This window comes from Trichomycterus rosablanca, chromosome 17 (genome assembly GCF_030014385.1).
Source record: "Trichomycterus rosablanca isolate fTriRos1 chromosome 17, fTriRos1.hap1, whole genome shotgun sequence".
In the NCBI taxonomy this organism is placed as follows: domain Eukaryota; kingdom Metazoa; phylum Chordata; class Actinopteri; order Siluriformes; family Trichomycteridae; genus Trichomycterus; species Trichomycterus rosablanca.
Genome location: NC_086004.1, coordinates 21,212,616 through 21,239,630, shown reverse-complemented (window position 1 = coordinate 21,239,630; position 27,015 = coordinate 21,212,616). Strand labels below are relative to the sequence as shown.

The following is a 27,015-nucleotide window of genomic DNA, read 5'->3' as shown; positions in this document are numbered from 1 at the left end:
CCAGCGCATTAAAAACCCGCGGAAGCGCAGCAGCCTTGTGTGAAAAGAAAATAGATTGCCTCCCAGGAAGATGGCTGCCGATTTTTGCCCCTTTTTCTCGGCTAATAACAGCAATCTGCTGTGAAAATCTAATCTCAAGTACCATTTACGCCGCATCTAGATAACTTCTGCTTGGAATAGCGTATAATATGAATGTTTCGTTCCCTGGTATCCAAATAAACGTGGCAGGCTTTCTATCTTCCAGGGGACGTAACAACAAGTGAACCAGAACCAGCAAAGTGCTAATGAATAGCTAGCTGGGTTTTGGTAGAATGCATTTTTATGAAAGCAATGTTCTTTTATTGCTCTTTAAAAATGTGAACATTGGGAAGAAGCTCAGGGCGGCACGATGGTGCTGTGGGTAGCGCTGTCGCCTCACAGCAAGAAAGGGGCCTGGATTCGATTGATTCCCTGGCCGGGCAGCCAGGGTCATCATTGTGTGGAGTTTGTATGTTCGCCCTGTGTCCGTGTGGGTTTCCTCCCACAAGTCCAAAGACATGCAGACAGGCCAGTTGCACCTACTGTGATGTATGTTTCCTGCCTTTTGCCCACACTAATAAAAGAAAAATTATAAAATAATAATAACATTATGACCACCTCCATTCTGTTCTTCAATGGTCAGGACCCCCACAGGACCACTACAGAGCAGGTATTATTTGGGTGGTGGATCATTCTCAGCACTGCAGTGACACTGACATGGTGGTGGTGTGTTAGTGTGTGTTGTGCTGGTATGTGTGGATAAGACAGCAATGCTGATGGAGTTTTTAAACACCTCACTGTCACTGCTGGACTGAGAATAGTCCACCAACCAAAAACATCCAGCCAACAGTGCCCTGTGGGCAGCGTCCTGTGACCACTGATGAAGGTCTAGAAGATGACCAACTCAAACAGCAGCAATAGATGAGCGATCGTCTCTGTCTTTACATCTACAAGGTGGACCAACTAGGTAGGAGTGTCTAATAGAGTGGACAGTGAGTGGACACGGTATTTAAAAACTCCAGCAGCGCTGCTGTGTCTGATCCACTCATACCAGCACAACACACACTAACACACCACCACCATGTCATTGTCACTGCAGTGCTGAGAATGATCCACCACCTAAATAATACCTGCTCTGTGGTGGTCCTGAGCATTGAAGAACAGGGTGAAAGCAGGCTAAAAAGTATGTAGAGAAACAGATGGACTACAGTCAGTTATTGTAGAACTACAAAGTGCTTCTATATGGTAAGTGGAGCTGATAAAATGAACAGTGAGTGTAGAAACAAGGAGGTGGTTTTAATGTTATGGCTGATCAGTTAATATATGAATAAATGATAGTTAAATTAAGTTCTGTTCGCTCATATTAGATACACCTGGTGTGGTACTTCCATTTATTGATTTTGTCATTTAATAAGCTATACCAATAAAACACTGTGGGTATATAACCACTGACTGTAGCCCATTTGTTGCTCTGTATTTGGTCAATCCCCTGTACCCCATTTATACACGGAAAGGGACTCCCAATACCCAGATGATGGACCATGTTAGGGCACTAACATGGTATTAACAAGGTAGTGTGAGTTGTTCTGGAACTAGGATATCAGGTGCAGCAGTGTTGTTGAGATTTTTAAACTCTTTTTAAACCTACTGGCCTCTTTATTAGGAACAAATAGCCTGTTAGAGCTGGTTGTAGGTGTACAGTTAAAGACTAGAGCACAAAGTGTGTAAATATTCCTGTAGTCTTTTAGCAGTAGACTCTTTCTTAACACATCTACTGAATTTTAGGTTTGAGCACTATTCTTCTATCAGAATTGACATTAAGATTCAAAATCCCACCAACACTGCTGTACCTGTTGCACACTACCATGTAATTACCACATCAGTGGCGCTGTAGTGCTGAAAATGATCTAGCACCCCAATCAGTGTGGTACATTTCAACTGATACATGTGGTATGGAGAAGGATACAGTCAATTGGGTCAGAGTTCAAGTAGACTCAATTAGAATAGAGAGGAGGCTAGGTACGCTGCACCTCTTTGTTGTGTCATGATCATGTGATCACAGCCTCAGAGACGAGTTAAGAGTTGCGCAATTGAGTCGGGCAACCCTGCAATGATTTCGCCAGCATAGAATTGATCCTGAGTAATCGGGGACAGGGAGGACGTTCTCATGGTTGGAGTGGTATGCATTTGCAAAAGGTTAAGTTCCAAGGTCATGTAAATCACCAGGGGCCCACATACCAGTGTAAAATAAAAAATAAAAAAATCAGAATGGAAACAGACCTCTTCCTTTCCTTATTTATTTGTTTGCCTTTATTTTCTTGTTCTTCATTTACAGGCCTGCAGGCTTTCTGCATGTCCTACACCATTAGCTGAGCTTCATTTAGTTTTACAGCCACAGCAAATGAGCTGAGCACAAGTGTGGATGTGTGGGTGTGTGTGTGCCCGGTGGTTTCTGTCTCTTTCTGAATGATTAGTCAAGAGAACCTTGCTCTCCAGGGCAATTATGCACTTGATGCTCCAGTAACCATCCTGTCAACTCTTCTTCAGCTGAGATCCTACAAACAGCAGAACTCAGGACGGTACAGTAAAGCAGCGCAGCACTTTTCCAACAGCTATGACATTTACATGGCTATGAGGCAGCGAGGATGGTGTGAGCGGAGACAGGAGGTGATGCGACAGTCAATGAACCTGGCACCAAGCACTGAGGGAAACCGAGAGTGGAGAATGGATTCAGCTGGACTTATAAAAAATACTCATTGCCTGTGCCGTGCCATAAAAGTTCCTCCAAACTTTCTCTTTTCAATTTCCCATTGGAAAATCATATCACACTCTATTAGGGATGATAGGCCTGTGGCCACAGAGCTGGATCATTTTACAGCGAGAGGCCAGGCTGCACAGAATGAGCTGGCTAACAGACACAGAGAGCTGCTCTGACTGTAAGACAACTATTCTCCACAGCCGACGGAATTATTATCCCAATCTCATCTCATTACCGGCCTGGTTATCGCTGAGGGAAGAGAGCAAGACAGACACCTAATGAAAGTGTCACAGACTCATAAGGAAACACCTCGGCCCTGGTACATGAAATCAGAGTGGCACTGATGAACGATCAAACAGATCCCTGTAAATGTGGTCATCCGTTAATATTATCAAATGTCACTGAGAGGTAAAAACACGCGCTGCAACCAGAGCTGGATTTCGAAAGTTTCGTTTCGAATCCAGCTCTGCCTTCAGCCGGTCGTAGGCTGGGCGACTATATGAACAACGATTGGCCTGTTGTTCAGGTGGGGGGTGGGATTGGAGACCGGAGGGGGTGGGTCTCTCTCTGTCAGAATGCGATTACGACCTCTGCCGGCTGATTAAGAGGCGCCTACACAAGTGATGAGGAAGAGTGCCCTTAGGGTGTGTCTCTCCGCATGCAACGCTAGGTGGCGCCAAACTCATCGATGTGTGGGTGGCAAAGATGCATCCGGCTGCTGCCAGTGTTTCGGAGGGGACAGATCTCCTCTGTCAGGGCAGGGTTCGGCATAGACAGAGAGGAAGCACGATGCAAATTGAACAATTGGATGCACTAAAGGGGGAGAAAAAGGGGAAAAAAAACAAACAAACAAACAAAAAAAAAATGTCACTGAGGCTATAACATTTATTGTCAGTAATAGTATACACTATATAATCAAAAATATGGTCAAGTGTTTCAGATCCACCCATTTCTAACAGGTGCTAACAGAAAATAATCCAGTGCTTTTACATTTTGGAGAGGACCTTCTGTTCCAGCATGACTGTGCTACCGTGCACAAAGCCTAATCCATGACAACATCTGGTAGCACTGGTGGTCTGCACAAAGCCCTGACCACCTCTGGAACAAATCCGAACATCCTAAGCTAATGTCTAAACAAATGCTCTTTTGACAAAATGGGCACAAATTCCCACAGTTACATAAGTAAGAAAAATTTTTATGTATATATTTATATTTATATCTGTTACTTTTTAATATATTGTATAGTTTCTATTAGGGTGGGGGGATTTAAAAAAGAATAACTATAGAATGGAAAATCAGTGTGAATCCTGAGCTTTTTTCACTGCAACGAGACGCTGCTCCCACCTAGTGATGATTGGGGACAATAACACCCAAAGAGTATTGGAAATGTAATTGCTCTTGTAGCGATCTCTAATTATTTATTCTTTCTGAAAAGAAATCCATTTAACTTTTCTTAAATTTTAAAACAAAGACATGAAAGTGTGTCAAAACTTACATTGCAGTGTGCTGATGCTCATGTAGCGGCGCTGGGCTCCTCTGGCAGCTTGGGTTTTGGTCTTGAAGGACCTTCAACAAACCCATAAACCTCAAGACATTAGGCTTAACCTAACTATGACGACTATTAACACATTTATTTGCGAGTTGAAAAACCACCTGGATAGGGTGACAGTACATCATAAGACACACAGTCACACAATCACTCACTCATGTGAAGAAGAATGTCTTTATTTGTCATATGTACATACATGTGTACAGTACAACAAAATTCTTTTTCCGCATATGCCAGCTTGTTTGGAAGCTGGGGTCAGAGAGCAGGGTCAGCTGCTCATAGTATGCCGCCCCTGGACCCGAAAGGGTTAAGGACCTGGCTCAAGGGCCCAACAATGGCTACAGAGCCAAGATTCAAACTGTCAGCCTTTTGATTGATAGCCCAAACTTAACCGTCCAGTTGTACAAGACAATCTTAAGAAACCAATCCACCTTATGCATGTCATGAATGCATGTGAGTACTCAGAAAACATATAAGCAGACATGGATAGAAACAATCAAAAGTAGACAGTGACTGATGTGAGGACTGGACCCAGGTCCTCAGGACGCATTCTGCTGTGCCATACTATAAATATCAATACATAAGAGTGACATTTGGCTGGTTGGGTGCACCTGGCAAACTGTCATTCAAATGGTATAAAATCTCATGTTCTACAGAAAAAGGTAGCCCAATAAAGTGAAGATGCCATCATCCACAGACCACACTAGTGACCAAGTGACCAATTTGCCAGTAAGCAACTTTTCCCCTGCTTATTTATACCTGCTTTTAAACTGTCTTATAAAAAATTAAGACGTGATATACCCTGCATCTCTCCGATTCCATCCTTTGCTCATCCAGTTCTACCTGAAGCCTCCAGATCTCCGCCTGCATTTTTTCCACATTCTCTTGCAGATGACTGAAAAAAACAAGTTTCCTTTACAATGTACACACTCATCTTTACGTAGAAAAAAATCCAAACCAAATTAACACCAGTCCTTACTCTTTTTCAGCTGTAAGGTGAATAATCTTCTTGCTCTGTTCTTTCATTTTCAGTCCGAGCTTCTCGTTAGCCTGTCTGGTGAGAGAAGTAAGGATGCAGCTGTTTCAGCGCATTGTGGGACTTAAAGCAAAGGAAAGAAGCTTGGTCAGGCAAATCATAGCTATTAAAGGAGCAGCTGATCAGCTTAAACAAGTAATGCGAACCGGTACTATCCTAAGAGAAGCAAACAACAGAAACAATATTAAGGTATTTGCCTTAATTTCACAAGCCTATTTGTTTATTTATGGACAATTTTCCACGATCTACAGCATTGTATTCCAGACTTCTTCAAGGACATGACAAATTTTGTGAATACTGGACTGCAAACTTCAACTACTTACTAGGGCTGGCTCGATACCACTTTTTAATGTCTGATACCGATACTGCAAATTGAGTATCTGCCGATACCAATCCAATACCGTCATTTCTCCTCTCAAACAACTAAGCAGTAATAATACCATGGTTGCACCATGGTTAAACTAGCTATCTAAATAACAATGCTCAGACTGTGAAACTAATATTCTAAAGAAATAAATACAGAACCTACAACATCATACTTATGTAAAACTGCTGTTTTTATTGTAACTTTCACACACAGAACATTTAGCAGCATTTTTGGCTTGTTTAACAGCACCGTACAAACATTTAAAATACAATTTTAAGTGCAACTTTATCTGTATTTAACAACTAAGTAATAATTTTAATCTAAAATTCTAGATCTGTCAACTCTTAAGTCTACACCTTGAAGAGGCAGCAAAAAAGAAATTATGTATAAACAATAAAAATGAAACAATTAAATAATAAAAAATAAACAAATGTATCTTGTCCCGGCTGGGAGATCTCTCACATCCTCAACGAAATTTGTAGACACTTTGGACGACACGCTGTAAAACAGTGTGTTTGGATGTGGCAGTAGTAGATGATTTTTTTAAATGCTAAAAGTTTAAGTAGATCAGTGTGTTTTAATTTCTGAATGGCCTCATTCACATTAAGTGTTATTTACATTAAGCAACAGTATCAATGGGATTACACGTTTTTTTTTTTCTTCCGATATCCAATCCAGTGATTTGGGCCAATATCGGACTGATACAGATACAGAGTATCGAATCGGGGCCAGCCCTACTACTTACTATTTTTCTGCTTTGATGACAATAAAGTATTTAAAAAAGAGACATGTGATAATTTCCCTTTTCTGGAATGTTCTGTTTATTGAGGTTTTGACATAAAAATGGCAGGGCAATGTCAGAGAACATCCAGGATTTCCTTTGTCATGGTACAAAACTGTATGGTCAAAAGAATGTGGACATCTTACACTAGGTTTGTTGGACATTCCATTACCAAAGCATGGACATCTGTCTAAGGAGCATTTGTGAGGTCAATCAGTTTTTGGTGAGTAGACCTGGCTTGCAGTCAACTTGGCACTAAAGTTTCTTCCCACCAAGCTCACCAAAGCATGTCTTTACGGATCTCGATTTGTGAGCAGGATTTTCTGAATCATTCGGAACTCAACATCTGGTTCAACATGTTCAATTGAAGGGGTGTCCACAGGGTTTTACTGCCATTTTTATCATTTTTAAGAGCAAGATGTGACAGTAGCTATTGAAATACAGTTTCAGAATTTGTGTGTCCAGTAGTATATGTTATGTTGACTTACTTCTGCTCTTTGACCCACTGATTGACGTTGGTGACCACCAGTTCACTCTCTCTGTGCAGGCGGGAACTGTCACCGCGAGCGTCACTCAGTGCCTGTCTTAGAACCTCCACTTCATTTACGGCTGTTGTGTTCTTGTGCTCCAGAGAGGCCATCTGAGTGTGTAAGTTCTCAACCTTAGCATAAACAACGACACATAGAACAGTAAGCATGTGTGTGTATGTATGGCACTTTATTAGGTACACCACCCTGTTTGTACATTCATTATTTATTTTAAAAGCTGCATCTACCATAAAGATTAACTTTTTGGGTATACACTTACTGACTGTATGTGTGTGTTTGTGTGTGTGCTGACCTGTGCTACTTTGGAGTGGTAGCTCTCTCGCAAGGTGTTCATTTCAACCTTCAGAAGTACCAGCTCCTCCTCTCTTGACTGTAGGGTGGCCAGCTGCTTCTGACCCCACAGATCAGAGCGCCCTAGCTGAACATTCACCTCTGCCAGCCGCCCCTCGAACGTCCGAGACTGGAAGACAGTGCATCAAAGAAAGGTTTTTTTGCATCATGTGATCTGACCTAAATAATAATTCATTTCATAACTGATTTCATTTTTATCAGATCCACAGCAACATTGGTTCTATTGGGAAACATTGGGTGCGTGGCAGGAAAAACCTGGACAGGGCACCAATCAATCACAAGTCTTCCGTGATCCCCGCCCTTAGATATAGCGATCATGTTTATGTAGATGCCTGGCCGATTGATAGCACTGCTGAGATTCAAACCTGGGTGACAAGCTAGCATAATAGACAGTATATATTGATTAGGCATAACATTATGACCACCTTCCTAATATTGTGTTGGTCCCCTTTTTGCTGCCAACAGTCCCAACCCACTAGACCCTTGAAGGTGTGCTGTGGTATCTGGCACCAAGATGTTAGCAGCAGACCACATGGGCCAGCTTTCGCTCCCCACGTGCATCAATGAGCCTTGGTCGCCCATGACCCTGACGTCGGTTTACCACTGTTCCTTCCTTGGACCACTTTTGATAGATACTGACCACTGCAGACCGGGAACACCCCACAAGAGCTGCAGTTTTGGAGATGCTCTGACCCAGTCGTCTAGCCATCACAATTTGGCCCTTGTCAAACTCGCTCAGATCCTTACGCTCGTCCATTTTTCCTGCTTCTAACATCAACTTTGAGGATAAAATGTTCACTTGCTGCCTAATATATCCCACCCACTAACAGGTGCCATGACGAAGAGATAGTCAGTGTTATTCACTTCACCTGTCAGTGGTCATAATGTTATGCCTTGTATATATATATATACAAACATACATTCATTGGTCATTGGAAATAAGTTTATTTTGCAATGACTGATCTGAAAAATGACTCATATAAGCGCGTGTTTCTAAGTTGATGAAAAAAAAGAAATAAAAGACTCATCCGTTGGATAGTCAGACATGTCTGTGTAAGAATGAGAGTGGGAGAGCATTGAGAACGGCTCCTAATGACCTTTACACAAGCCCTGAGCACATGCCATGCAGAATAGAGCCAATATAGGTAATGAAAACAGCAAAGACAATTAAAGTAGAGAGCATAGTGTGTGTCTGTATGGTGTACGCAGTAATACGTGGTGATGAGGCAGAAGCACAAGCATAGAAAACCTGGCTATGTTGGGCACAACAGAGGGTCCAACGATGATTTGGATCCAACCGGCAATAATTGGTTACCAGCTTTGCACTGATAGTGCTGCAGCAGAAGCAATTATTTTCAAAAGGCAAAACCAAAAACAGACAACTGGCACACGGCACAGCACACATTCTGTATCTAGGAATGATCATTATTCCCGCAGTCAGGAAAAAGGGGAAAAAACAGGTTCGGATGAGCATTTGCACCTGCTTTTTTTTTTAGCCTAAACAGTTTGGTGACCACAAAATGACAAAGTTGGTTTTCCTCAACCAATTAAAAAGGGTCAGACAGTGAGCCGACTAGCATACAGCACAAGCAGCACAGACAGCACTTCAGCAGGATGACGACAAGGCTGATAGGCTGAAATGAAGAGAAAGAGATGGGTCCTGATGACTGAACTGACTGGATTGCACTAGGACCCACAGTTAAGCAGGGAGTACGGGGAAAGAGAAGAGCTCAGTCAGGCCAGGCACATCGTTACGCGCTTCAGTTTTGACAGATTGTGCTAGATTAAGAGCGGTGCTGCTACTCCAACTCACCTCGTCCTGACAGATCTTACTCTCACTGTGCAGCTTCTGCAGTTCTGTAGTCAGCTGCGTGTTCCTTTCCGTCAGAGCCGTCTGCTCTTCCTGCTGCCGCACCAACTGCTGCTGCAGACGGGCCATTTCCAGCTTCCGCTCGTCTAGCTGTGTGAATACACAGAGGTCAGAGGACGGATTGGTTCTATTAGTGTGCAAATATAGAGTATGATCGGTATTGATGCTACCAGTGTTGCTCAGGGGCCCAACAGTTGAACCAGCATCATTCTAATGCTGATTAGTCCAGTACCTTCAGCTTTAAGCTACCACTGATACCAGTAAGCTACCAAAAGGCTACCAAGTCTTTCCAACATTAGTAAACACAAGTAAACAGTTCTTCCAACACAAGTAAACAGTTTGGGGAGAGCCCTTTCCTGTTGCGGCATGAGTGTACCCCTGTGCATAAAGCAAGGCACAGTGTCATATACTTAAACCCCAATAAACATCTGTAGGATCAACTATTAGTCAGGCCTCCAACACTGTTTTGAGTGAAAGGGCACAAATTCTTACAGCTGCACTTTAATGCTAAGTTATTATTTTTGTATATATATATACTGTATATATATAATGCGTTTTTCTTCCATTTTCTCCCAATTCTTTAGTGTAGTTAATTTGTCTTCCGCTGCTGGGGATCCCTGATTTTTTGGCAGTTGAGGAGGGTATATTGCTGGTCACGCCTCCTCCGCAGCCCTTAACAAAACCCTTCTCCACCCAGGCACTTTGCACAGGCGCCTCTATCCGCCAATCAGGGTCCTTACACAACGTTTGAAGACCCCACCCACATATTCATCCGGTCATCCCTTTCTGCAGACCCTGCCAATTATGCCCGCTAGATACGCCCAGCCGACCGGTGGCAACGCCGAGTTTTGAACCCAGGAGTTCAGAATCTTAGCGCTGGTGCACTAGCTGAATATTTGCTATTGAGTTTGCTGGCACACAAAGCTTAACTTGAATTATTGTACTAAAATAATGAGCGAGGAATTTCATTAGTGGAGAGAACTCATGTGCAATACTAATTAAGAGAGGATTAGTGTTTCTATGTCGTTCTTTTAATACTTTTAATAATAAAGCTTTTTTATTTAACAATAAGTATTTTAGACTCTCTCTGAAAAGCTGATTCTTACAATTTCACAGAACCCCGAGCAGTAAGGAAGATCCAGCTAAACACATCTGTGGAGCTTTTAGAGTGAATCTGATGGTTATTCCACACAAATGTAGATTCATCTCATATTCGCACTTTGATGGCATTTTACGACCCACTCAAGCCAAGCGCTGAACAAAGCGACAATCGCAGCCATGCCGAGTTTAAGGGAAACGTCGAGTTTAAAGATACAAATTTCTAGACAAAGGGCGTCGAGTTTCAAAGATTTCGAGTTTAGGGGACGTCGAGTTACAAGGTACCACTGTATGCCTAAATTTGTTCACAGATATGTCAGATGAATCCTTAAATCAGGCTGCTGACCTCCTGGGTGAGTGTGTCGATGCGAGCGTCTCGGTTCTGTAGCTCTCTCGTGCGACGCTGTAGCTGAACCTTCTGGTCGTCTTCGTTCGCCTCCAGCCTGAGAGTGGCTCTCTGTAGCTCACACACACGCTCCTGCAGTATGTTCACCTGCCTGTCTTGCTCATTCAGCTACACACACACACAAAGTAAAAGACATCTGACGGTCCCACACAGCGCATCATCAGTTTTAATCACGTGTAACAGTGCAGATATCAGAACATTAGATAAAGCTGACACCGTAGAAGCCGCTGCAGGGAGATTAGTGAGAAGCCGGGTGAGAAGATAGACTTCCATATGCATGACGGATATTAAACTGGAATTAGGGAGATTAATTTCCGAATGTAATTTAGCGAGGAGCTGTATCAGATCTGTTACACCTATTAGAGATGGGGAATGTGTTTAGATCTAGGTTTCACACTGTCGCACAGTTCGCTGATCGCCGTACTTCGTGCTGACATTCCTTCAGAGTGAAGAGAAGTAAAATTCCATTTCTTCATGATTTGTGCAGGTCTGGGTCACATTTAGCTTAATCATTTCCTAGGAGGTTTGGAAGTAATTACTATGTTTTGATGCATGGATTCTAGAGGAAACTAATTGATTTGGGATAAAAAATGCTGAGGTCGTACAGTGGAACAGCTGGATCCCTGCAAAGCAATCTGATAAGCATCTAAGATGCTAACGAAATTGCACGGCATCTAATCGTCTCCAAGCCATATATTTTCAATATAGTTTCATTAAGAAAAATTAGGCGCAAAGTAGGAACTCCCTGGACGGGGCGTCAAACCATCGCAGGACTCAGACACAGCCAACTGTGTCTGTGTAGACGGCCAGGACTGCTGAGATTCAAACCAGGATCTCAGCATAATAGACCACTGACCCACCGTCGATGTTCCAATTCATCCCAATTGCGCTCAATGGAATTTAAAGTCAGAGCTATTTACAGTTGTCAGACTATGGGTGTGTTCGAAAACCTAGTGAGCTGCCTTGCTGTCTTACTGCCTACATAGGCAGCTGCCTCAATAGAGAGGATTCTAATAAGTCATCGACTTATAAGTCAGGTTATTCAGACACACTACTTAGTCAGCGATTCCATCAGTTTTCACTTACTAAGCTAACACAGTTAGCCTCATGCTATTCATATCTCCCTCCGTGTACCGAAAACGTTTAACACTTGTGCAAGTTTATACAAATTAAAAATCAATAATAATTTATTTACGTTTGAAAATAACTCTGTATATATTTGTTCCTCCGCATCCGTCCACTATACTTGTAATTTTTTTGTGAGAAAAGTTGTGCCGCACTGAATGCTGGGATTGCCTTCAACACTAAGGCAGCATCGGATGCTTCCTTATTATTCACTTAAAATACCAGTCAAATTTAAGATATCTTATTAGGAAGCATTTTAAGGCATCTAAGAATTCGAACAGCCTACTTCTCGGGGGCGCACATAGGATGACGCAAAATGCTGTCTATGTAGAGCGCTCTCTAGGTTTTCAAATACACCCTGTGTATTTATGGATATTGCTTTGTGTACTGGGGTACAGTCAAGGGTTCTTCCCAAATCGAATTTCAAACGCCTGGTATTAATGAATGTGGCTAAAACAGTCAAACTTAATAAATGGTAGGGGAGTTCACATATTTTTGGCAGTATGTTGTATTTTGTGCCAGTCTTTGGATTTTGATTTATTTTTTTGAGACTGAATTATTGAAATGATCTGCAGGAGCAGAAAAGTACATACACTATATGGACAAAAGCAAGATCTATAAAGACATGAAGAAAAGCTTGGTTTAAAAGAACTCCAGAGTCCTGACCTCAGCCCCACTGAAACGCTTTGGAATAAACTGGAACAACAAGTGAGGCTTTCCTGACCAACATTAGTGCCCAGCTATTTAAATGCTATATTGACTGAAATTCCCACAGACAGACATCAAAGTCTTGTGAGAAGGCTTGTCAGATAATGGTTGTTGTTCTAGCTAAAAAGATCACATTGAGGTCAGTCTATTTTAATATCTTTTGTTTTTTAAATGGAATGTCCAACAAGCTTAAGGTCAGGTGTCCAAATACTTTTGTCCATATAGTGTATATAAACTCACAAGGGGTTGTATAAAAATGCATATAATGTAATTCAACTAGTAGTATGCCTTCCTAATTTCTCCTAATTTCTGTATGTAGACACCCAACTGGCAATAGCACCACTGGGGATTTGAACCCTGGATGCCAGCAGTAGTGGGCTAGCAACATTTACTGCTGCACCACCACTTTCTCCTGGTCAGGGTTGCGGTGGGTCCGGTTTATCTGGAATCACTGGGCATAACGCTGTAACATACCTCAGACAGGACACCAATCCATTGCGAGGCCTTGGTCATCCCCCCTTCTCAGACACAGCCAATGTCTGTATGTAAATAAATGCCTGACTGGCCAACAGCAATGCAAGGGATTCAAACCCTGGATCTGAGATGTAGTGGGCTAGCATCTTCCAAGTCTCTCAAACTTTGTGCACATCTGTATGTGTATCTACCTGTTTTCTTGTTACATCCAGGTCAGTCCTGAGCTGATCTCTCTCCATCTCTAGGCTGGTCTCTCTGTGGCATGTCTTCTGTGCCCAGTCCAGCTGCTCCTGCTGTCTGGCCTGTTCCTGTGCCAGCTCCATACGAAGAGCCTGAGCCACTGCAGCATGTTCTTTCAGCTGAACCACATAAAAACTGTTTTTAAGCAAGAAAACGATAGGGGTGCACAGGGCAAACCAAAATTTGACATTTTTTATTTGTGTACTGAACAGTACACAAATAAAAAATGTCAAATTTTGGTGCTTTATGTTTACTGGTTAATTCGCGCTATGAGGCATTCCAACGGTAAACTGTAAATTCAGTAAGGCCCTACGTATAATTAAACAGTTGTATTTCATTTTAAGTTACTAAATATACATCCTTTTTTGCCATTATTCCCAATGTAGTCAACTTCCTCTGCTGGACCCAACCATGCTGACCACTTCTTTACACTTAGAGACAAAGGGTCTCACAGAAAGCAGTACCGCCTATGGAGAGTCATTTGTTACTATCCACAGATCAACCATCACTCATGTAGGTGCCTTTCAGCATCCAGTTTCAGTGTGTATATATTTTGCGTATGGTGTGTTTATTATTATATTTTTCATGGGTGGCACGGTGGCTAACAGGGTAGCACTGTCGCCTCACAGCAAGAAGGTCCTGAGTTCGACACTGAATTGTCCTATAGGTACCTAGCTGCTAGGATGTATAAACCAGTGCATTGTAGTACTGGTCCCAAGCCCGGATAAATAGGGAGGGTTGTGTCAGGAAGGACATCCGGTGTAAAAACTGTGCCAAATCAATAATGCGAATCCTGATCTGCCGGCGACCCCTAACGGGAGCAGCCGAGGAAACAGATTATTATATTTTTCATATACTTTACTTGTAGTGTTTATTTAACGTTTATTGTTGCACCATGGGTCTGAGAGTAACGTAATTTCAATCCTCTGTATGTCCTGTACATATTGCAGTATTGAAAATAAAGTAGACTTTGACTTTTGACTTTGAACTTGTTCGGCCTTTCCCCCTCAGACACAGCCAATCCGTGTCTGTGTGGACGCTTGGCCAAGACAGTTTCTTTATACCAAGCAGATTGTAGATTGATGAATACATGAATATAAAAATTCTATCTATTTTAAATCAAATCCACAACAAAAAGTCAAGGGATCTGAATACTTCTTAATAGCACTGTGAGTATCCACTTGTAACTGTTTACATAGATGGAATTTTAAAATTATAGTAAACAACGGCACCCCGTTGTTTACTATAATTTTAAAATTCCATCTATGGACCTATGGAGTTACATTAGAAGAAATAGCATATGAAGCAACAACCACTAACATTGTTCCATTGTCCCACCCCAGCAGGGGTAGCAAGGTGGCTGAGCTCACCTGTTCCTGCAGACGTAAAATGTTCTGTTTGGTGCTGTTTAGTTCCTCTTGGAGCTCCTGGTTTTTGTGTTGCAGCTGTATGTCCTCCTGCTGTGCACTGAGCTGAGCCTGCCTGCTGCTGCTGACCTCCACCTTTAACTGCTCCAGCAGGGTTCTGTAGAACAACACCCAGGTTATGTAAAAAACATCCAGACATGGTTCAGGAGCTAACATTTACAGGTTACGTGATTCCCACTGTGGCAGGGTTGTTGGTGCCCAAATTGCTTGTTTAAAAAAATCAGAAATGACTAAAGATGCAGCCCTAAACCATGATGCATCCTCCATCATACTTCACAACAGAGATGGCGTTGATGTGTGTGTGATGTATGTGTGCAGTGCATCCTCCCTCTCTTACGCTCTCTTTATATTTGTATATATGTATGGGCGACTTAACAGTTCTGATACAATTACAATTGAGGGTATAAATACACTATATAAACAAATTGTATATGGACACATGACCATGATCTTATTGGACATATGCATGGCCTTGCTATTTTTGCTACATTTTAAGTGATGTACTAGGTTCTAAATCATTACGCATACAAATATATAAGAAAAAAAAGGTTAATTACATGGTGGGGTGGGAAAGTGAGCTTTAAATCCTGCTCCTTCATTACGCTCTCTCTCTCTCTCCACCTGCATTGACAAACCAGCCACAGTAACAGCTAATCGATCACTCGCGCAATCCCTTAGCCCACCCTCGCGAGGATGATCAATTTCCCAGGCAATTAGAATCCCCTATCTGCATGGCTGCAGGGACCTAGCGGTGTCTCTGCGGCCCACAAACACCCAATTTAGTCCTCAGCCTATCGCTTAATTACTAAATCCCCCGTAATGCATATTGGCAGGCAAACGGCAGAGCTTTAGCGTTAGCCCTGACGCCTGACTGAACAAGTGACCTTTGGCAAAACAGCTGGTTAAGACTCTGCCGCTTCTTTTTATGTGCTCTTTTAAATATCTGATCTCACAGCAGGGCTGTGACCAGAAGAGACAAAAGAATACTCGCTGAACAATGCACCCGTTACACTCAGAGGAGGCTCAGGACATTCAAAAACCTGATATAAATCAGTGCTTGATTTCTGATAGCTGAGACAGAACAAAAAGTAGCTGAACTGCTTGTGCTAACTGGTGACTAACTGACCACAATGCAAGGGCCAGAAAGACATGGTTTGGGGATGTATGAGAACTTTGATTGCAAGCCAGGCCTTTTTCTCCAACATCAGTCCCTATAAATGAATGGGCACAGATACCTCCCAAAAGTATTCGCAAAAGAGGGGTCAAATTACCAACCATGTTTTATATATATATATATATATATATACAGTATATATATATATATATATTTTGTTTATACATTTTCTCCCATCCAATTGCCCTTTTATGTCATGCTTCCTCTCCACCAATGCCCATCCCTGCTCTGTTTGAGGAGAACAAAGCTAACCCCCACCCCCTCTGATACGTGGGCAACAGCTGTATGCATTTTGTCACCTACACTTTGACGAGTGCATTGCAGATCAGCACTGTGTACAGAGACACACACCCTGACAGCACTCTTTTTCCAAAGTCAGAGCTGTTTTCAAAAAACATTTTGAGAACAATCTAAACCTCTTGAGAAAGTCAGAGCTGTTCCAAATTGAAAAAATGAGAGCCCCTATCCAAATATTCTTCTAATTATGTTGAGAAAGAGAGCAGTACAACTGTCCATGTCTAAGGAAGAGAAAGTCAAAAGGGAGTTCCTACTTAAAGCAGCAAATCAAATATGTGGCCTTTGATAGGCTTAAAATGCCAGGATGAACGTCTTGCACTGTTGGGCAACACGGTGGCTAAGTGGGTAGCACTGTCGCCTCACAACAAGAAGGTCCTGGGTTCGATCCCCAGGTGGGGCAGCTCCTCTTTTGTATAAAGTTAAAAGTTTTTAAAATTGTGGAGTCCGCCTACTTTAGCCACTTCATGCTTTAGCCGCATCATGTCATTGCCGACGTATAGCCTGGGTTATGCTTTTCATGGTGTTGGTATAAGATATCTGATTGCACACAATAATATTAATACAGTGGTGCCTTGAAACTTGACAGTTGGTTCTGGGAGTGGTGTTTCAAGGTATGTTTTTCCATAAGGATGTATGGGAAACCTGTTAATGCGTTCCATGGTCTCGTGGAACTGCATATATTTTAGGCTAATGTAAAATAATGGGGTTGTTTTTGACACTTATACACTGAAAATAACACAAAAATAATATAAAGGTGGTGAACATATTCTGATCTTTAAATTAGATTCATCTTTCAATCATCTTTGATTTGATAACTAAATTATATTCAGATAAAATAATATATAATATAATTATAGTCAAATAATTCTTAAAAATCTAAGATAAACACAATTTCCCTAGAGAAATAATGTTTTTGGGTTTGGAATGTACCTGTGGTGCTGAAGATCCTGCTCAGTGGATTCCAGTCTTTGCTGGAGCCTCCTGAGCTCGGCCTGAAGCTTCCTCTGGGTCTGTTCGGCCCGTACCACCTCCGCCACTCGCTCTGCCAGCTGCTCTTGTGCTTGCTGCTGCCCTCCCTCCAGGAGCAGTATCTTCTCTTCATGACGTGCCAGCTCCTGTGCTGAAATGTCAACACACAAAAACACAGACACTATGTTACAAAAGAACTATATTACAAATGAAATAATCATCAAATGAAGTACCTGAAGTCATACATTTGACTTGCCATAATAAAGCTCTTCTACAAACCCAATAAAAAAAACAGAAAGCAGTTATTCGTAATCTAGGTATCTAAAATTATTAATGCTGGATGACTTTGTTTCTCATTCTCACCGCTGTCTCTGCAGCTGGCTCGAGCCTCTTTCAGTTCATCGCGGAGCTGGAGCAGCTGTGTGCGCAGTGTACCGCACTCATTCTCCCGCTCTCTCTTCTCTTTCTTGGCCTGGCGGAGATCCGCACGCAAGGTCTGAACAACAGCAGCCTGCCTCTCTGCCTCCGCTGCCTTGCCTCGGATTTTTTCCCGCGCCTGGACGAGGTCTGCCTCGGACTGCCTCAGCAGAGTGTCTCTTTTCTGCACAGCCTGCAAGAACACACCTTCAAATCTGGTTCAATTTTTTTACATTTCACTGTGACTTGGCTGCTTAAGGTAACATCTCAGTGTTGCTTACCATTAGCATAGCCTATTACGTTTAACAGAAAATCTATATATTTTTAATGCATTTTGTTCCCTTTTCTCCTGATTTTAGCGCATTTTTTAACCAATTGCGTTGTGCTTCCTCTCTACTGGTGCTGACCCCCGCCCCGATCGAGGAGAGCGAGACTGACACACGCCCCCTCCGACGCGTGTGCAGTACCGACTGCATCTTTTCACCTGCATGAGGCGGGTTCATTTGCAGATCAGCTTTGTGTACGAAGAGACACAACCTGATCAGCATTATTCCTCAACTCCCACCCTATGAACAACAGCCGATCGTTGTTCATGTAGCCGCCCAGCCGGATGGCAGAGCTGAGATTCGATACGGTGTATTCGAAATCCCAGCTCTGGTGTGCTAGCATGTTTTACTGCTGCGCCACCTGAGCGGCTTTTTTCTTTACTTTTAAACATTCAGAGGTGGACTAGCTTCTTTGTATCAGTGGGTGTAATGCCAAGTGATAGATTGTTGGCACTGAACCCGCTGCAATCAGGATGAAGTGTAAGTGTGTACCTGCTCTTTCTGGACACACTGCCTCTGAGCTGCCTCTAGTTGTTCCTCCAGGTCGGCTGCTCTGCGCTCCAAACCGTCCACCTCTGCCTGTCTGCACTGAGCATCCTGCACTGCATCGGCCTGAAGTTGCCTCACAAGCTCTTGCAGCCTTCGTACCTCTAGCCACGTCAAATTAATAAACCTTTTGATATCAAGTTTAGTTCAAATTCATCTAGTTACTACACGCAAATGGCACCCATTCGGTGAAATGGCACATATCTCTATAAAAAAAGACCTGGAGTTTAGGGCAGGTGAAGCAAAGATAGAATGGTGATTAGTGGACAGTAGGCAGCTACCGCACTGACCTCCTAGACTGCCATCTTTAAGCTGCTTCTGTCTCTGTGCTTCATCTTTAAGCTTCTCCAGCTCTGACTGACAGGTACTGAGCTCCCGCGCCTCATCGCCACAGCGCTCCAGAGCCTGGGCGAGAGCCTAGACACACACACACACACACACACACTGCTGTCAAACACCTGTCAAAAATGCGCCCATGCCTCAGGGGAAAGCAGAGATGCTCGAGGCAAAAAAGAGGTCCACCTGAGCAGTCTGTACTCCCCCTCACCGTCCCAAGCCCTCAGGCCATCTCTCCATCTCCACCTTCATCTCCAGCCTCATTTAGCGTCCACCGTACACGCAAAGTCGGGAAGGCGTCCCGTGCGTAGCCACAGCGATTCCTGACAGGTGTCGCCTCCAATTTTGCCAATCTGGGCATCTTGACAGGCATCCTATCTGCTAATTACCATAGCAACCTAGAGCCACGTAACACGTCAGAGGGGCGTAACCTGTCATCTTACCTTCCATCAAGGCGTGTGAATAACTTTACCACCCACAAAGCGCACTTTGACACTTGGAGATTAATCAGCAGCAAGTCTGAAATAAAAATCGACAAAAGGAACGCTCATGCCCGGAAGTACACCTAATCCCCCTTATAGTGCCCTATTAAAATAACGAGGTGTCATCAGGCGCAGGTTTCCGTGCCCCAGCAGCGAACACCCGTCAAGACAAATCTATATTTTATAGCCACTTACAGATGTATAAATAGCCAAACGAGGGGCTCTAACCGTCTGTAAAATGCCACTAAAAGGTTGCTGGAAGATGGCGGCACTGTCAGCGTGGCCAGCAGGTAATCAATCTGATACCGCTGGTGAGAGAGGGACCACTAAATCACGGCTATACTAACGCTGTGCAAGAGTGGCTCTGCCACTTCAGTTGACCTGACAGCTTGATAGATCGCCCCACTACAGTCCATTAAAGCTCAACCTTGCTGCCATAACAAACAATTAGTCACCAGTGCTTACAAATCTGGGCTAAGACTCTCAGAATGGAGCCGGTTTCTCTTGGCGCATATTGGAAACCACGGAAACAAAAATGCGACTTGTGGAACTTGTTCTCACCCGCTCTAGTTGGTGGATGCGGGTGATTTGGGATTGGTAGTCTGAAGCTGAGTGCATGTGAGTAGCTCTGTATACGGAAAAGTCCGACTGAAGCTTAACCGCAGCCTCGTCCTTCTCCTCCACCTGGAAAATACAGACAAATACAGACTCACTGCAGTGCTGAGAATGACCCACCGCCCAAATGATACCTACTCTGTTGTGGTCCTGGGAGAGTCCTGACCATTGAAGAACAGGGTGAAAGCAGGCTAAAAAAGTATGTAGAGAAATAGATAGACTAGAGTCAGTAATTGTAGAACTATAAAGGGCTTCTATATGGTAAGTGGAGCTGATAAAATGGACAGTGAGTGTAGAAACAAGGAGGTGGTTTTAATGTTATGCCTTATCGGTGCGGCCACTGCTGGCTGACTGACGGCGCCTGCGCAGGGCTGAGGAAAGATGCTGATGGGGGTGTGGCCCTCCGTACACAGTGCCGATTGGTGTGTGAACTCGACTCGTGCAGGTGGAAAACGCACTATCTATTTTGTGTACGTGCCGGAGGGGGCGTATGTCAGTTGACAGGCGTCTTCAGTCAGCGGTGAAGGGTCGAATCAGTAGAGAGGACGCAATCGGGGTGACTGGACACGACCAAATTGGGGGAGAAAATTTGGGGGGGAAAAGTTGGAAAAAATAGAAGAAAAAAAAAAAAACTGGAATCTTCCACTGTCCAACAAGGTCACCAACAGGATATATAAGGATGTTTGTTATTATAATTGTTATCGCATTCACATAGCCTCTGTGTGAGACTCTGTCGATGTGATCCTTCTCTGCAGACAAGATTAAAACTATTTTCTACTCACAATCCAAGTGAGGTATTTTGTAAGGGTTTTTCCACCAAACTAATTATTCATTTGAGGTGTTTTAGTCGCATCCTTTGCTAACAAAAATGAAACACATGCTTCCAACAGTTTCTCAAAGGTCCTTCCAAGACTGTGCCCTCCTCTGTGCACAAATGAAGGTCAATAAAGATATGACTTGATGAGTTTAGTGTTGAGGAACTTCAGTGGTCTGAACATCTTTGAAACAAACGGGAAACAAACTGAAATGGTGGTTGACAGCCAAGCATTTAACAACAACACAAATGCTTGTTTGACCAAATTACCTCCAAAAGCCTTCCCAGAAGATTTGTGGCTGTGAAGGCTGTAAAAAAGACTCTAGCTGCGTCCGGAGTCGCATACTTACAGAGTACGTACTAGATTTGAGGAAGTATGCACTACTCGGCCGGTAAAGAAGTACATACTTTCAGTACAGAAGTGTGCAGTGTGCACACAACACCGCTACGTACTACATCCGCCATCTTACCAACGTCAAGTGATGACATGGGGACGTGATGACGTAATATCACCATAGTTACAGACTCATTACAAACCCCACTCAGCAAAATTTTGGATATTTATGGTCTTTTTGTTATTTATTTTTATTTTACATTTACATTTTCTGCATTTAGCAGACGCTCTTATCCACAGCGACTTACAGAAGTGCTTCCATAGTAAACATTTCATTTCTCAAGTTTTAGTAAACAACAGTCAAAGAACACAAATCTGCTGAAACCTGTTAGAACCAGAGTGTTTTTTTGTTTTTTTTGGGAAATGGAAAAAAATGTTAGTAAATAGGTACAAGTCAGCTTAAGTGTTTAGTAAAAAGGTGGGTTTTTAATCGTTTTTTTAAAGACAGCAAGGGACTCAGATGTTCGGACAGACAGAGGAAGTTCATTCCACCACTTGGGTGCTAGAACAGAGAAGAGCCTTGATGCTTGTCTTCCTTTAGTCCTGGGTGGAGGCTCAAGTCGAGTGAGACTAGTGGCTCGGAGGTTGCGTGGTACAGAGTACAGTGGTATTTTATTTATCTTACTTACACTTGTAAACAGAGAACTCCGTTTTCCGCTATCTTTCTTGTTTCTTATTCCGCTTCGAACGCCTACGCAGCTCCAGTTGCATTATGGGATACATTAGCGGACCACAAGAGTAGGTCATCTGGGTACTTCTCGCGTACCTTTTTGTGTATGCTATGTATTCGGACATACTAACCGCTCTCGCGTACTCATTTCACGTACTATTGAGTATGGAAGTATGCGATTCCGGACGCAGCTCAAGTCTATATTAAATTATATAATTTATAGCTGCAAAAATATGTAAACAAGCTTGTGGTTGGGTGTCTACATACTTTTACGACAAATTCAGTGTATGTGTCATCTTACTTATGATGGTTTAGAACTCAACTTCAGAGTTGGCATCTTATGTGGGCTGAAAATAGGCTAAAAGTTTAAAGCTATGGCCAGACAGAGCCAGACAGCGCTTAATGAATTGGAGGCAGACTCAGGATTTGTGGAAGACCTGGCCAAACATCTCAGGAGGTGTACTTGTTTGTTCCTAAAAAGCTGGACCAATATGACATTGTGTGAGTGAGTGCTACCAGCATCATTTCAGAAATTAGGATTTGTTGTTTAATAGTCCTGAGTTTACAGTTATCCATTTAAATCTAATAAAGCATGGGCGATATTTCTGACCTGTCTTTTCAGGATGGCCACGTTATCTCGGAGCGTACTGATGACCAGTTCACACTCGTGTGCGTGAGTGTGGCTCAGCTCCAGCTCTCTCTGCGTGTCTCTGAGACGCTGGCTTAAAGTAGCCAGAGCTTCGTCTCCACTCTCCAGCTGAGCACGCCGCACTTTAACATCACCCCGCAGTGCCACCGCCTCGGCCTGTAGACGCAGCACCTGCTCCTCCCGCTCATCCACCTTGTGTAGCAAAACTACATGTTTATTTATCTATTAAGATTTTAACGTCATGCTTTACACACTTTGGTTATATTCCTGACAGGACAGGAAATTACTGGTTACACAAGATTCATCAGTTCAAGTTTGTAATGGACAATTTTGTATCTCCAATTAACCTGACTGCATGTTTTTGGATGGATGATGGACTCAGACACATACATACATGATGGACTCAGACACACACACAGACACATATATACAAGATGGACTCAGACACACACACAGACACATATATACAAGATGGACTCAGACACATACACACACACATACATACATGATGGACTCAGACACACACACACACATACATACATGATGGACTCAGACACACACACACACACATATATACAAGATGGACTCAGACACACATACACACACACATACATACATGATGGACTCAGACACACACACACATACATACATGATGGACTCAGACACACACACACACATACATGATGGACTCAGACACACACACACATACATACATGATGGACTCAGACACACACACACACATACATACATGATGGACTCAGACACACACACACATACATACATACATGATGGACTCAGACACACACACACATACATACATGATGGACTCAGACACACACACACACACACATACATACATGATGGACTCAGACACACACACACATACATACATGATGGACTCAGACACACACACACATACATACATGATGGACTCAGACACACACACACACACACACACACACATATATACAAGATGGACTCAGACACACACACATACATACATGATGGACTCAGACACACACACACACATACTGTATATACAAGATGGACTCAGACACACACACACACACACATATATACAAGATGGACTCAGACACACACACATACATACATGATGGACTCAGACACACACACACACATACTGTATATACAAGATGGACTCAGACACACACACACATACATACATGATGGACTCAGACACACACACACATACATACATGATGGACTCAGACACACACACACATACATACATGATGGACTCTTTTGATGGATAATATGCTTTTATTTTAGGCCTTTTTGTAGTTACTTTACTGTTTATCTGCACTGCGTACTGTACTGTCTTGAACGTTTTGTTCTATGTTGCACCCTGGTCCTGGAGGAACGTTGTTTCATCGACAAGGAGACTAACCTGAGCCCTGGCATCTTTCAGGTCCTCCTCATGACTGTGTAGTGTGCTCTCAAGTCCTGCTATTTTGCTCAGACAGGCTTTGTACTTGTCTTTGTAGAGCTCCAAAGAGTCGGTGAGTGGCTGCAATCTGGCCTCTGAGTCCAAAACCGCTCTCTGAGCATCGAGTAGATCAGCCTTCACTCGACTCAGTTCAGAGTTCTGAGAACGTAGAGCTGATTCTTTAGAAGAGGCCTGGAAACACAATCGCAGCACAATGAAGACATTCTAATACACATGTTCATTAATGAGCTTTAATATCTGTGTCATCCTCAAAAATAGTACATTTGAATAAACAGGCTGTTATTCTAATTCAGGACAGGAAGCGTAACAGGAGTGTCCTGTGGTGTACATGAGTGCACGCTTCACCTTCTCTTCAGCGTCTCTCTGCTGTTTGTAGGCCGTCTCCAGTTGTCTTCGCAGGTGCTCCTGGTTGGCTCTGTGGTGCTGGAGGCGAGTCTGCACCTCTTGCAGCTCCGCGGTCAGCTGTTGTACCTCCTTCTCCCGGCTCTCCCTCTGGTCCCGTGCCTCCTGCTGCCACTGCTGGACCTCTGCAGTGAGATCACGCAGTGCCACCCGTTGACTCTCACACTGAAATGCAAGCAGGTGGTCGTGTTCACTCATTTATTTATTCTTATCTATCTATCTATCTATCTATCTATCTATCTATCTATCTATCTATCTATCTATCTATCTATCTATCTATCTATCTATCTATCTATCTATCTTTCTATCTATCTTCTTTCAATTGAACTCTGCATCAGGAAATGCAACCTGAAACTCTATTATGCAATAAAATGTCTACGTTTCAGCTTGTGTTTTGGGAAAACTGATGTTGAATTCTCTTTGCCAAATAACAACAGGTCCATTCAGACTGTTATCAGCAAATTCTGGGTTGCATCAGTGCCTCTGGAATGGATGACTGGCATATGTGTGCAGATACCATTGAGTCATACTCTGATCAGCCATAACATTAAAACCACCTCCTTGTTTCTACACACTATTGTCCATTTTATCAGCTCCACTTGCCATATAGAAGCACTTTGTACTTCTACAATTACTGACTGTAGTCCATCTGTTACTCTGCATGCTTTGTTAGCCCCCTTTCATGCTGTTCTTTAATGGTCAGAACTCTCCCAGTACCACTACAGAGCAGGTATTATTTGGGTGGTGGATCATTCTCAGCGCTGCAGTGGCACTGACCTGTGTGTTAGTGTGTGTTGTGCTGGTATGAGTGGATCAGACACAGCGATGCTGATGAAGTTTTTAAACACCTCACTGTCACTGCTGGACTGAGAATAGTCCACCAACCAAAAATATCCAGCTAATAGCACCCCATGGGCAGCGTCCTGTGACCACTGATGAAAGTCTAGAAGATGACCAACTCAAACAGCAGCAATAGATGAGCGATCGTCTCTGACTTTACATCTACAAGGTGGACAAACTAGGTAGGAGTGTCTAACAGAGAGGACAGTGAGTGGACACGGTATTTAAAAACTCCATCAGCACTGCTGTGTCTGATCCACTCATACAGCACAACACACACTAACACACCACCACCATGTCAGTGTCACTGCAGTGCTGAGAATGATCCACCACCCAAATAATACCTGCTCTGTGGGGGTCCTGACCATTGAAAAACAGGGTAAAAGCAGGCTAAAAAAGTATGTAGAGAAAAGTGCTTCTATATGGTAAGTGGAGCTGATAAAATGGACAGTGTCCCTTCTGCACACAAGCCACCACTCTGAAGACCTCTCCACATGCCTCCTCCAACACATGTGAAGCTGCAGGATACATCTTTACACTTCCCCATCCGGCCTCCAATCCCTCTGATAAATTACCAATATGATCATTTTGTAATTAATAGGTGAGGTAATGTAACACAGGGTTTACCATGCCTCTGTCCCATGCATCAAATGCTACATTTGTTCATATTTACAAAATACAATTAAATTGTTCAGTTTAAATATTTTAATGCATTTTAAAGACATGATGTTTGTACATTGACTAGCTCAGAGACGGGTCATAGAATTACACAAACACATACACGCACTGCATACTTCCCGAAGCGTGCCTGTGGCAGTTCAAGGACAGAGGCTCAGTGTTAGATTATTAGACTCTGGAGTATAATATGCCAGATTGTATAGTATTATTCTTCCTCCTTGTTAATGCTACATTACAAGAATAAGAAGTGGTGGAACTGCTGTCTTATGGGATAAAAGTGATCAATTACATTCAAAAACACATGCGCAGGTACGTACAGCAAAACAAACAAGAACACACGCATACAGTATTGGCTTTGTGATTGATTCGGTTCGCTCAGGGTGGCGTGCTAAGTCCCCTCGGCTCGGCGTGACCGTGTAAAAACGGCAGAGGCAGAGCCGAGAGAAGAAGATTGGCCTGCATTTACCTTGCAAGCGTCATTAAGAGCGCTGCACTAATTGTGTTGTTTTAAAAGAGTGAAATCCGATAATGACTCTATTAGTGACTCCATCGCACTGATGTCTCTCAGGGGTTCTGGCGAGAGGAGGAGAGCGACGGTCCATACTCACTACACACACAGTAGGGCGGGAGAAAAAAATAGAACAAATACAAGATGAGGTGAGAGGATATGCCAGGAAAGAAAAGGATGTCACGTTGATAAACAAAAGACAGACAGACAGACAGACAGACAGACAGGAAAAGAGTCTGATCAACATTACACTCATGGCCGCATACATTACCGCATCAATCAGTGCTAAGCTGCAGAGTAATTTTCTAACTTCCAATTTCTCTCCCGACCTCACCGCACAGACAACACCCCATGGCTATTTCTGATGAGATTCAGTGGTTGAGAGAGAGAGAGAGAGAAGGAGAGAGAAAGGACAGAAAAAAAGGGCTGTTTATACACCCCCCTCCTCTCCACCCCCATCTAAACCACTGATTAATTTCCAACTAGATCGCTTGGCCAGCAGGACTATTAGCATAAAATTTCCATGAATCAGAGCCCTGTAACGAAACCCCTTCATCAAGCTGCTTGTCAAACATACGAATTTCAAATCTCATTTTGTTTCTAATATCGTTTTCCTACAGACGAGGAAAAGAAGGGGGAGCTGCCGGTGAAAACAAGGGCTTGATAGCAGGGGT

At 43.1% G+C, this 27,015-nt stretch overlaps 1 protein-coding gene across 1 annotated transcript in view; it reads right to left on the bottom strand.

Moving 5' to 3' along the window:
* LOC134331883 (polyamine-modulated factor 1-binding protein 1) overlaps nt 1-27,015 on the bottom strand; it is a 210,232-nt gene that overhangs the window by 3,729 nt on the left and 179,488 nt on the right. Inside the window, exons 20-36 of the mRNA XM_063013419.1 lie at nt 24,259-24,480; nt 23,854-24,084; nt 22,407-22,637; nt 19,865-19,987; nt 18,776-18,902; nt 18,432-18,589; nt 17,560-17,806; nt 17,158-17,347; nt 14,700-14,853; nt 13,281-13,448; nt 10,723-10,890; nt 9,222-9,368; nt 7,350-7,517; nt 6,998-7,170; nt 5,305-5,379; nt 5,127-5,220; nt 4,272-4,342 (exon numbers count right to left, since the gene is read on the bottom strand). Of these exons, the coding sequence (XP_062869489.1) occupies nt 4,272-4,342; nt 5,127-5,220; nt 5,305-5,379; nt 6,998-7,170; nt 7,350-7,517; nt 9,222-9,368; nt 10,723-10,890; nt 13,281-13,448; nt 14,700-14,853; nt 17,158-17,347; nt 17,560-17,806; nt 18,432-18,589; nt 18,776-18,902; nt 19,865-19,987; nt 22,407-22,637; nt 23,854-24,084; nt 24,259-24,480 (2,747 nt within the window). The remainder of the gene's footprint in view (nt 1-4,271; nt 4,343-5,126; nt 5,221-5,304; nt 5,380-6,997; nt 7,171-7,349; nt 7,518-9,221; nt 9,369-10,722; nt 10,891-13,280; nt 13,449-14,699; nt 14,854-17,157; nt 17,348-17,559; nt 17,807-18,431; nt 18,590-18,775; nt 18,903-19,864; nt 19,988-22,406; nt 22,638-23,853; nt 24,085-24,258; nt 24,481-27,015) is intronic.